General features: G+C 34.8%; 1 protein-coding gene across 1 annotated transcript; it reads left to right on the top strand.

Moving 5' to 3' along the window:
- The first annotated feature begins 10,343 nt into the window (after window positions 1-10,343).
- LOC100893039 (prolactin-releasing peptide receptor-like) lies at window positions 10,344-11,447 on the top strand. Its single transcript, XM_003727903.2, has one exon. The coding sequence runs from the start codon at window positions 10,344-10,346 to the stop codon at window positions 11,445-11,447; it is 1,104 nt and encodes a 367-aa protein (XP_003727951.2).
- The last annotated feature ends 1,395 nt before the right edge of the window (window positions 11,448-12,842 follow it).

Genomic DNA, 12,842 nt, shown 5'->3' with positions numbered 1-12,842 from the left:
GATAGCTTGAAAATGAAACACGAACGAAAAGAACGCGATCGCACAAACGTTTGAGAAACCAAATGAAGGACAATTCCAATGCTCTATTTTTGCTCCTTTAGTAATAATTTTAGAATTATGTATGATGTCGTTGTCATGTTCGCACGTTTCAATAGGTGATTTTTCAAAAGTACTAGCGATGTATTACATGCATTTTCGCACAAGGGGGCAAATGCTGATTACTAGGATACATGTTACAAAATTTCATGAAGTATTGCAAACTAGACCTTTCTGCTTCAATTCACCAGGTATCCCCAGTTCAGGAAGGCTGTCAAGGACATGTTCAAGAGGAAAAGAAGTGAGCAGCGCCCTCTATTTGACCAAGACGAAAGAGATGATGGGGCCAATAGTACGGCGACACTTTCTTCTGCCGTATCGACTGCTGCAAATACAGTTTGAATTTTGTGTTTTGTTTTCGTCGATTCACAAATGACTCTCCTCGTATATTGGTCTTTTAGTAGGGCCTATAATAAATAAGTTGATAGCTTGGATAAAATGATGGTAATAAATATTTACCAGGGACACGTGGACAAAATTTAAAACAAAACAAAACAAAGGATTGTTGACGGTGACCGTCAACGACTCTCCTCGAATTTCTATTTTTTAGTAAGGCCTACAATAAATTAGTTAATAGTTTTTGACAAAATTATGGTAATCAATATCTACCAGGAACACTCAGGCAACAAAAACCAAGGATTTATGACGGTGACCGCAAACGACTGCCCTCGAATTTCCATTTTTTAGTAAGGCCTACAATAAATTAGTTAATAGTTTTTGACAAAATTATGGTAATTAATATTTACCAGGGACACTCGGACAACAAAAACCAAGGATTGTTGATTTATAAAGGCATTTGATATTTACTGTGATTTTTTTAATAAAGAAATGTTACTGCTAAATACACAGTTTGATATAAGTTTTTACTATTTAGACATCAGAATGAACTTTAATGCAAAACAGTGTTTAAATCGTAGGCCTATTCAAATTCTAAAAATACAAAAATTTGTCATTTTCCAGAAATATTATATTGCAGAATACTTTCCAAACTCTGGGAAACTGAAGATAACAACAAAATACCTTAAAATATTATATTTTAGTTTTCATTATAAAAAATATTGATTTTGTCATATAAGACCTATATACTATATGCAGAGTGTTTAAACAGCGAAGTTGTATACTGTTAAAACCTTTGACATTAAGCGCCAAAAATCAGGGTGGAAAATCGGCATAGAAACGAAATGATATTCAAAATTGTGGTTTAATTGGAATATGTAGATGTTTTTGTGACGTGAATATTTATGACTTTCTGTAGGATTTAACAGATTTGTATATTATTTTTGTGTGGTGGTAGTTGAATAGGGGTGTCCTACATTTATTATTGTGTTTTTGTCAGAGTGACAGTTTTATATGTGATACTGGTTACCTTGCTTGTCACCCCCTCTCAACCTCTCAATAGAAGATGATGGACATCACTATTTATGATTTCCTGCTAATGAACCTTCCCCATTTATTATGAAATTTTCAGATTCATCTGATCATGGTTCTCCTCGTCATCAATCTTTATTTTTTTCATGACAGCGGGGCAAATATCTATATGAAAAAGTCATAATAAGTCCTTTATCGTTTTCTGCAATTTACTTTTTTTTTCTCCATGCAGTGTCCCTGGTAAATATTGATTACCATCGTTTTTTGTGTTAACTATTTACTTATTCATCGTAGGCCCTATTAGAAAAAATATATACGAAGAGAGGCGTACGATGACGGCGCGGTTCTTGCTCTCTAGCGAGATTTTGATCAAAAGCTGCCTTTAACGCACTTGATTTAAAAGGCCTTGTAAAAAAAAGTTAGCTATATTACCTCGCAGATTCTTGTCCTGGCACATTACAACGTCCGGAAGCCGGGTAATGATTTTTAAGGTAAGGTTCCTCTTTGTGTTTTATTTGAATATCTGTTACAGATCATGATCATTGCGTCCAGTTATTTTATATCTAGTAGATTTTAGCATTTTAATTGGAGTCAACATCAAAAATGAATATGTGCAGATAAAGTATTTTCTGTTTATTCTCATAATAATATTTATATTAACCATTAATCGTTAATGTTGCATCTGGAAGGAAAAACAACATTATTAGACTTTCTTATTAAAATTCCAACTAGATCTAAAATTATGATCATGAGAAGAAAAAAAAATATTTTGACCCGTGGTCTTTGAACATAGATAACATTATCAGAGAGTGTCAATTCTGTATTGTACAATCATATTACGAAAAATTTTCATTGTATGAAAATGTATTACTCGCGAAACCACGAAAGCAATTTTGTCAGTGACATGTATTCCTACAAGGGCATATTGGCTAAACTCAAAGGAGTATTGATCAAATATCTGACCATTATAATGAGGTAATCGCTGAGCTGGCTAGTGTGGAATCTTAATTTCCCCTCTACATGTAAGTGCGTTCATCAAAATATAACTGTCATGGATGAACAGCTCGGACAAAATTAAGTTTCAGGGTCTTCATCATTCAGACCAATATATGCTATGCGAGTATCCATCTAATTAGAGTTGTCAAGGAAGGATTCTAAAGCCACCCTGAAACTTGCCCGAATTTTTGTTTGCGCATAGATCTTTCTTGGGTCACATCTATAGCAACACATCCTGGTCAAGATACGAGAGTTTGTTGGTCTTAATGAGGAAGGAAACCACTTTGAGTACACACGTACAAATCAATTTGTGTATAAGCCAGGATTATTTTGGTGTCTCTAAATGTTTCGGACGATGTTAAACTGCGATAAAAGAGTAAATCATGACCTTTCTTTTGTATATACTGTCTCCTCACAGGGTATTTGTGAATGGTGAAGAAGTGTTCATATAACGATCCTTCTAAAAGAATACCCGAAAGACTGTTATCTTCGAACTGTTACAACTGTCTGGCCTAATCATCCAAACGGAGACAATGGCTCTCTGGATTAACAACAGCACAACTTTAATGACAGGATTCGTTACTGTCACTACTTTTATGCCATTTTCGATGGTTATGGAAGAAGACACCACTCAAACTACCAATAGTCAAGCATCCGATGCAACCGCAGTTCCTTGGGTCTGGTTACCCATGGAGTGGTCCTGGTGGGTCATTGTCCAACTGTTCTCTGCCATACTAGGAATGTGTGGAAACCTTCTGGTAATGTTGGTGTTGTTCAACAAACGTAGAGCCCGTCGGTCAACTGATACTCTGATCGGAGCCTTGGCTTTCGCTGACTTCTTGACCTCTGTATTCCTCATACCACATCCGCAGATTGCTACTCTACCGAGTGATACTTGGCTGGCTCAGGTCTACTGTCGTATCATTCATCCATCCCTAATCATGTGGGTAGCCGTTGTGGCTTCCGTCTTTACATTAACTGCCATCTCTCTGGAACGTTTCCTTGCCATCGCACATCCTTTCTTCTTCTTAAGAAATGTCAACCCTGCTCGCACCTCCATGTGCATCTTCATTATATGGGTCGCTGCAATTGCAACGAATAGCTACCAGGTTGTTGTAGGGTATGCAGCTGGGAATACATGTGTCGTTATGTTTCCCTCTCCGAGTGCCCAATTTGCGATTGGTATTTTTGTTTTCATCGTGGAATTTGTTCTCCCGGTGATTGTAATGATCTTAGCACAGATCATGACTGCAGTAATCCTTCACCGGCAATCACTTCGATTCCAGGAGGGTAACTCTAACAACGATCGATCAAATGCTAACATGAACCATATCGTCGCTAGGAAACGCGTCATTCAGATGCTTTTCCTGGTCACGACGGTGTTTGTCCTCTGCTGGGGACCGGATCAAATCTTCTTTCTGATGCTCAACCTCAGTCTTCTAGATATTTCGTTTGTATATGGTCTTGTTCATCGGTCCCTTGTCGTTCTCGCGTTTGCCAACTCCTGTGCGAATGTTTTCATATATACAGTTCGTTATCCTCAATTTCGTCGGGCCATGTGCGATATATTTCGGGGTAATTCAAATTCAAAAGCTGCACTCTTTGGAGAAGTCACTGCGAAAGATCCAAGGAGGTCTACAAGGTCTTCATCCAATATTTAAGGTATCCATGTTGGTAATAGGGTGATCACACTGCCTGTGCAAACAGTCTGCTCCGCGAACACACACACACACAACAGCAGTCAGTTGGTAGAAATAGCAATTTTTGTAAATGTATTTAAGAAAGAAAAAAAAAATTAATTTTTATTTCACATATATTTCAAGCATACCTTTAATAACTACAATTCTCTGTAGTTTCATTGTTATAGGCATGTGGAAATTATGTTAATTATTGAATTAGAATATTGTCTTTTCAGCCATGTGTGACATGGCCCGCTGATCGCCCATTGACTCGCGCTGCTATTTAGCGTGGTGAAAATGCACCTCAATGTATAAAACTCCCCTACAAAAATGCAATTTCCTCATGTGTTTCACTTATTGAATCAATTTGTTATTTATATTCAAGGTAGCTACAATTGTATTGGGGTCACCTAACTTTGTTTTTTCTGAAATTCAGTCCTGTGGAATGTTATGGTCTGTTGAATGGTTTCCCGGAAAATCGTCATAAATCCTCAAATCTGACATTCTTTTTAAAAGAAAAATATACTTTCATGTAGCTGAAAGTCTACAAATTCTTATTATGTCATCGGTTTTTCTGAATAATTTGTGAAACATATGAGGAAACGGCTGTGACGGTGATCCAAATAATTTCCATCGCCATATTTTATTGGCATTGTAAAAATATTAGGAATTTAAGGTAAATATTTGGTGTAAATATGATCTATGAATATATGATTTAAAAAATGCCCCCAAAATGAACAGTTTTACTTTCCTAATTTGCATAATGAGTGCGCGAATATATAATTAGCTGAAATGACCTAAATAATAATAATAATAAATTGTTTCTTTTATAGCGCTATATCCAGTTTACAACTGATCAAAGCGCTTTACAAAAACAAATACATCAATGAATTAAAACTCAACAAAAATATGCTAGAAAATGTAATGCAGTGAATTACAATGTAAATAGATGTGTTTTGAGATGTTTCTTAAATACTTCAATTGACATACTATAGCGTAATTCACAAGGTAACCTATTCCATGTAACCGGACCACTGTAGTGAAAACTTCGCTCACCTATCTTCGATTTTAATCTAGGCACATGAAGAGCCGTTGTGTCTGTAGTTGAGCAAAGATTATATGAGGAGTGACGAGAAGATTGTAACAAGGAAGACAAATATTCAGGTGCAACATTATGTGTACATTTGTAAACAAACAGTGCGGTTTTGTATATTATTCTTTTTTCGACCGGTAGCCAATGAAGTTGTCTAAGTAGGGGTGATGCATGACCTACTCTGCATATTTGATGAATATTCATGATTTTATTTTATTTCATATGAAATATATTTCCATACCTGTCTGATATACATAGGTTTCACTGATGTATTATGTTCGGTTTTGATTTAATTACATATGCGCATATTAATTAGGCGGACTTAGTTTAATATTTTCACAACTTTTTTATATCTGCAGATTCGCAAAAATGGCAAAATGACTTATTTTGTTGGCTTCTGTTTTCAAAACAGTAATAGATATATGAATCTTCTTTTTGTATTTTTTACCACAAAGATGATATTTTAGTGTCTGATGACTTAATTTATTATTTGTGTCCAAGAAAGTGATGAAGTAAGTTGTCAACTTTGTCGAATTATGCCATTTTTGCCAATTTGACCATTTCTGGCAGGTTTTTCGGTAATTTTGCGATATCAAAAAACTGGTATAAAATCACAACGCATTGACCGATTTCAATTCTGTTTTTTGTTTTTTGAAGCTGTCATAAAGCTTGATCATTTGTAACCATCAAATAACATGTGTTTGTTGTAATTATTTTTGGTGTGCTATACCTATTGGTAATCATAAAGAAGCCCTTATACCGTGTGAGTCAAAAAAAGTTTACACCTAGAAAATTGCTAATTATTTTTAAAATTATCTATGAACAGTAAATTATTATACATCTCATGAAAGAGTGTTTAATCCCAAATCATTTGGTACAATTTTTGTGTGGTATATGTTCACGCTTGGATGAACAGGTGGTATTGTTTGCGAGAGTGCAAAAATCGACTTGCGCCAAAGTTGTGATGTAATGTTTGAATAAAACAATTGGGATTTGGGTATTAATTCGGTCTTTGCAGATCCAAATAACATCCCTAACAAAATTAATCATGCCACACATATCAAATATCAACGAACATTAAACGTAGATTGTAAATTATGTGCACAAGTTTTATCAAACGATTACAAAATGTTATAGGTGGTATCATTTCCACAGATCAAACTGGCTTTATTAAATATAAGGTCACCAACAGAAAATGTCAGACTGACTCAGGATGTTATTGATTATTGTTTAGATAAGAAGTTGCCTTGTATTATTATGTTTCTAGATTTAAAAAAAGCATACGATAATGTTAGCCACTCATTTATACTACGCGCTTTAAAGAAGTTTCAATTTAAGGAAGGTTCAAACTTTGTACAGTATTGAAAAGGGAAAGGTGATGAATTAGGGATGGATGTCGAAGTCTTTCTCTATTGAGTAAAGGGTAAGACAGGGATGCCCATTGTCTTCTTTACTTTTCGTTATTGTGGCTGAATGTCTAGCATGTAAGATCCGACAAAACGAAGATATAAAAGGAATTGATTTATTAGGTTCCGTATTTTCCGAATTAAAAGTGTAAAATATACGTAGCTGGAATTTGTAAAGTAAATTGCATATTGCATATAATTGGTAGTTGGAAATAGTCAATTCTGTTAAATAGTAAAGTTGGTATCCATCAATTATTATTTGAGTTCGAATACGCAAAATTGAAGAAATGATTCCCATGATATTGGTTAAATAAATTATACGTTCTAAAGAATGTTCAATTAAGTAGTAAACAACACGATTCAAATGTAATCGAAGTAGCTACAGGAGATTTTGTTGATATATCTAGTTTCAAGACGAAACATGATTATTTATCCCTCCCGAAACAAAACCTTCAAAAACCAAATGTTACACGTTACTGTGAATATTACTTGAACTTACCTGTTTATTTTAATTGGCAGAAAGTATTCAATTTTAAAATTCAACAAATAAGCAATAATAGGATAAAAGCAAGCTAATTTTAAAATATTGCAGAATATATTTCCATCAAAACATAATTTATGCACATGGCGTATAACTTATGGAAAATGACCAGTGTGACATATTTAAAGAAACACAAACTACTTTTCATGTCTTGTTAAAATGTAACAAGGTTAGAATTTTTTGGAATATTATTGAAAACTTATATTCTAATTACTTTCATGAACAAATAAATATTAATGAAAAAAAAATTAGTTATAGGTTTAATAGGTTTGAAAAAAGGAAAACTTTGTGATAAACTTCATGTTAATTTTAGGACAATACATAATATACATAATGTATATTAAACTTCGGTGTGATGGTAAAGAGTATAATAGTAAAAGTCTGTTCATTAATTTCAAACTAAAACTTCGATATTATATAGCAAATAAACAAAAAAAAATATTGACGAAATACAAAGAATTTTTTCAAGAAATGTTAAGGTTATAACTATTTATTTAATTACTTTTGCTTTTTTGAATAATTATGTCAAAATGTAAATTGATGTAAATATATATGAAATTTTAAATATGTGAAATAAAACACCACGGTAAGAGGACAAGAAAAAAATTTGTTTACGACGTCACTTTATCATTGATTTTTTAAATTAAAAAAAAAGACAATGAGGAAACTCGATTAATATATTGATAATAGTATCAAATATTATACTTTTCATTCATGAATAGACATATTGCTCCGGTTGTCTCATTTTCTTATTTTGACCAAATTACGGTGGGTAAACTTTCAAAAGTCAATGGGACATGAGGGTTCCAATGAAAGAGCTGTGTCAACGTACGTCGGGGTGGATGTGCTTTTCGTTTAAACAAAAAATGAATTTCTAACGATTTTTTTTGGGTAAAAGGCAGTAGGCTAACATGTTAGGCTGCTGACTCTGACGAAAGGGGGCATTGTCAAATGAGACTAAACGGAGCTATATGCATGAAATTGAATTAAGAAAACAAGGAAGAAAGAAGAGAATGACCTTCAATAAGAGGAAGACCCACGAGCACAAAAAGAAAAAGAAAACAAAAATAGAAGAAGACCAAAGGTTAAATACAATCAGCCAAGATAATAAATGATATATAGATGAAGAATAATAGACAGAGTACATAGAAATGGATCCGGGCTATTAGACTCGGACCCAGGGACAACTCGTCCCCAAAGCAAAAACGGGCATTATTTGTCGTTTACCCTAACCCTAACACTAACCCAAACTCTAACCCTAACCCTAACCCTAACTCTAACCTGCAAAAACTGACCGTTTTTGCATTGGGGCCGAGTTGTCTCTGGATCCGAGTTAGCCCACAGATATATCTTTGTATGCCTAACATTTTGAATTTCACCTCCTGTAAGGGGCTTATTTTGATGTTTAAAATTAAAATTATGCATTTAGGAGACGATCTGAATAATTGTAATATAACGCCTTTTTGACATCTTCCCCTCCCTCTCCCAGGCCACCATCCACTCAAGTTCCCTGCTTTAATATGATAGTTGGTCTACTTCATTCATTTTTTTTATATAGTAATATAATTATATTATTGTCACATTTATATATTATGGTTGTAATACTGTTTCAATTTCATTGCTTTCTTTTTTTAATTTTATTTAAAAAAAAGTTCTTTGTATATTTCATTTTAAATTTTGGTAATAAATGCAGAAATAAATCTGCCTTTAATTTTTTGCTAATGTTTACCAAATTTTTGGGTCAGAGTGATAGTTTTAGATGTGATGGTTGCTTTGGTTCCTATTGTGCAATGGTATTTATGTTCTAAACGCTGGAAGGATGAACAGTTACGTCTATAATAGTCTTACTAGCCAGAACAGCATAAACCCATTGGCTTTAAGATAAACTTTTCCACCTTTCAGCCCTTGAACAGATGATAATGGATTTCGCTATTCATGACTTCACTATTCATGATGTCTTGCTGACGAACCTTTCCATTTATCATGAAACTGTCAGATTAATCTGATAATCCCCGTCATCAATCCTTGGTTTTTTCCTTACATCTTGGCATGTATTGATATAAAATAGTCGCAATAAATCCTTATTCGTTTTCTACAATGCGAAATCTATTTTTGTCCAGGTATCCCTGGTAACTATTGATTACCATGTTTTTTTTGTAAACTATTGACTCATTTATTGTAGGCCCTACTAAAGATAAATATACGAGGAAAGTCGTTGATGGCGCAGTTCCTGCTTTCTAATGATACTTTGATCAACATCGATTCTTTAACGTACTCGATTCGAAAAATGAATTACCAGAGAGAAATTCGTGAAAAGATTAAATCTCTTTCTTAACCAGGCCTTTTTGTTCGAGATTATAAAAACGCCTCGTAAATAAATAAGTTGGCTATATTGCCTCGCAGATTCTTGTCCTGGCACATAATAAGGCCGCCATCCATCTCCAGCCTAACCACTCACGATGGTGGTCTCCTGCGTTCTAAATTAACTATCTAATTTATTGAAAATATTTCATATTTCTTATCTTACTGTATGCTTATTGTATGTCAGTGACATGCATCCATACGATGGCATATTGGCTAAACTCGCTTACAAATGAGTATTAGTCAACTATCTGACCATTTCACAAAGATAATGCCTGACTTGACAAATGTGGCAATCTTAATTTCCTCTCTACATGTTAGTTTCAATATACCTGTCATTGATGAATAGCTCGGACAAAATTAGGTTTCAGGGTCTTTATTAATAGAGATCAATATATGCTATGCGAGTATCCATCTAATTAGAATTGCCAGGGAAGGACCCTTACTCGGTTTTCCTCGGGTCGCAAGCATCACAAAATGATACAGTCTACTAAAGCAAAGCTACATGAACAAGATAAAGAGTTTGTTGGTCTTAACGAGGAAGGAAACCACATTGATTATACACGTACAAATCAATCTGTGTGTAAGCCAGGATTATTTTGTTGTTTCTAAATGTTTTTGGACGATGTTAAACTGCGATAAAAGAGGAAATCCTGAACTTTTGTTTGCATATACTGTCTCCTTACAGTTTATTTGTGAATGCTGAAGAAGACTCCATATAACGTTCCTTCTTAAAGAATACCTAAAAGACTATTATTTTCAACCTGTTACAACTATTCGGCTTAATCATCCAAACGAAGACAATGGCTAGATGGATTAACAACAGCACAGCTTTAATGACAGGAGTCATTACTGTCACTACTTTTATGCCATATTCGACGATTTTGGAAGAAGACACCACTCAAACTACCAATCGTCAAGCATCTGATGCAGCCGCAGTTCCTTGGGTCTGGTTACCCATGGAGTGGCCCTGGTGGGTGATTGCTCAACTGTTCTCTGCCATACTCGGAATCTGTGGAAACCTTCTGGTGATGCTGGTGTTGTTCAACAAACGTAGGGCCCGCCGGTCAACTGATACTCTGATCGGAGCCTTGGCTTTCGCTGACTTCTTGACCTCTGTATTCCTCATACCACATCCGCAGATCGCTACTCTACCAAGTGATACTTGGCTGGCTCAGGTCTACTGTCGTATCATTCATACATCTCTAATCATGTGGGTAGCCGTTGTGGCTTCCGTCTTTACACTAACTGCCATCTCCCTGGAACGTTACCTCGCCATCGCACATCCTTTCTTCTTCTTAAGAAATGTAAATTCTGCTCGCACATCCATGTGCATCTTCATTATATGGGTCGCTGCAATTGCAACGAATAGCTACCAGGTTGTTGTAGGGTATGCAGCTGGGAATACTTGTGTCATTATGTTTACATCTGAGAGAGCTCAATTCGTGCTTGGTCTTTATGTTCTCCCGATTATTGTAATGATCTTAGCACAGATCATGACAGCAGTTTTCCTTCACCGGCAATCACTTCAATTCCAGGAGGGTAACTCTAACAACGATCGATCAAATGCTAACATGAACCATATCGTCGCTAGGAAACGCGTCATTCAGATGCTTTTCCTGGTCACGACGGTGTTTGTCCTCTGCTGGGGACCGGATCAAATCTTCTTTCTGATGCTTAATCTTAGTCTTCTACATATTTCGTTTGTATATGGTCTTGTTCATCGGTCCCTCGTCGTTCTCGCGTTTGTCAACTCCTGTGCGAATATTTTCATATATACCATTCGTTATCCTCAATTTCGTCAGGCCATGTGCGATATGTTTCGGAGTGATTCAAAATCAAGAGCTACACTCTTTGGAGAAGTCAAAGCTCCAAGGAAGTCCACAAGATCTTCATTCAATGTTTGAGGTGTCCATGCTGGTAATCATAAACGTGCACTTAGTTGAATCTGGTCTAACGAAGTCCATTGATCACATAAAAAGCCCTGTATTCTCTCTTTAGTCTGTTTTTATTTTAATTCAGTTAGAAAATCAATGAACAAAAGGAATCCAGATTTCGGGCCATGTGGTTACACACGTCTCTGCTTAATACCTTATATAAAGCAACCATTCAACCATGTATTGATTATGCATGCTCAGTGTGGGGAAACTGTTCATTTAAATACCGTGATTATATTCGTCACATACAGAAAAGAGCTTCTCGTATAGTGTCGAAACATTATGGTTCACGCGATATCAGCGTCTCTAAACTATTTAAAGATTTGAAATGGCAACTTTTGAAACTAGGAGAGATTATTTTATTAATATGCTTATGTTCCGATGTATACATGGTAATGCTCCAGTAAGACTATGTAATGAACTCGAAATGTTCTGTGATAGGCATGGTTTCAACACTCGCAATTCGGACTCACTCAATGTGGTCTTACCAAAACCAAATACTGAATTATTCAAGCAATCTTTTAGATATTCAGGCCCGAAAACATGGAATTCTCTCTCAAATGAAATGCAAAATCTTCATACTCTTTCCTCTTTCAAAAATAGTTTTAAACGCACATTTTTCTGAAATAAAAAATTAGATTTTACATGTTCTGGCCCGCTGCGACAGGCGCTACTATAATCATGATAATCGTTGATCAAAGTTTGTTTCGATTTCATTTTATGTAATATATTTATATTTATGTATTCATTGTATATTGTATGGTAGATGCTTTCTTATGTATAATATTTATATGGATTGTTATATTCGTATTTGCACATGTTATGTAATTCTAACCATGGGGATTCTTAACCGTCTTTATTGTTGCTATTATATTTTTTCACTAAAAAAATCAAATTGGTCATTCATTAACTTCTTTCAAACGAATTTCTAATATCGTATTTTTCTTGCATTTTAAAGCATTTTGTGTATTTTTTGACTGATGTAATGAAAAAAAATCCCATCGGTTACAATCGGAAATGTTTAATCGTGTTAACAGGACATCGATGAAAAACAGTTTTGCTGATTCGATTGTTTCTTTTTTTATCCTGTATCAATATGTCAAATAAATAAATAAATATCAAGGAGGTGGACTAATTGCAAAAGCTAGTAGTCCCCTTTAAACTAGTCCCGCTCTTAAACTATAGTACAGCTGGTCAAATCACACTATACAGTTCGTCCCGAAAGAAAAAAAACGAAACCGAGAATTATCGATGTTTTATCATAACTTAATCATAATCACGATTAATAAATGACACATATTCCTTAAAGCTTATATCCTCATCATTCATTTGATGCAACTCATATGATGTATATTTTAGGCATGA

Source organism: Strongylocentrotus purpuratus, unplaced genomic scaffold (assembly GCF_000002235.5).
Source record: "Strongylocentrotus purpuratus isolate Spur 01 unplaced genomic scaffold, Spur_5.0 spur5_scaffold_19, whole genome shotgun sequence".
NCBI classification, from domain to species: domain Eukaryota; kingdom Metazoa; phylum Echinodermata; class Echinoidea; order Camarodonta; family Strongylocentrotidae; genus Strongylocentrotus; species Strongylocentrotus purpuratus.
This window is presented reverse-complemented; position numbering and strand designations above follow the sequence as displayed.

Excerpts from the sequence above, each read along its gene's own strand:
- LOC100893039 (XM_003727903.2), top strand. The coding sequence starts at position 10,344 with ATGGCTAGATGGATTAACAACAGCACAGCTTTAATGACAGGAGTCATT.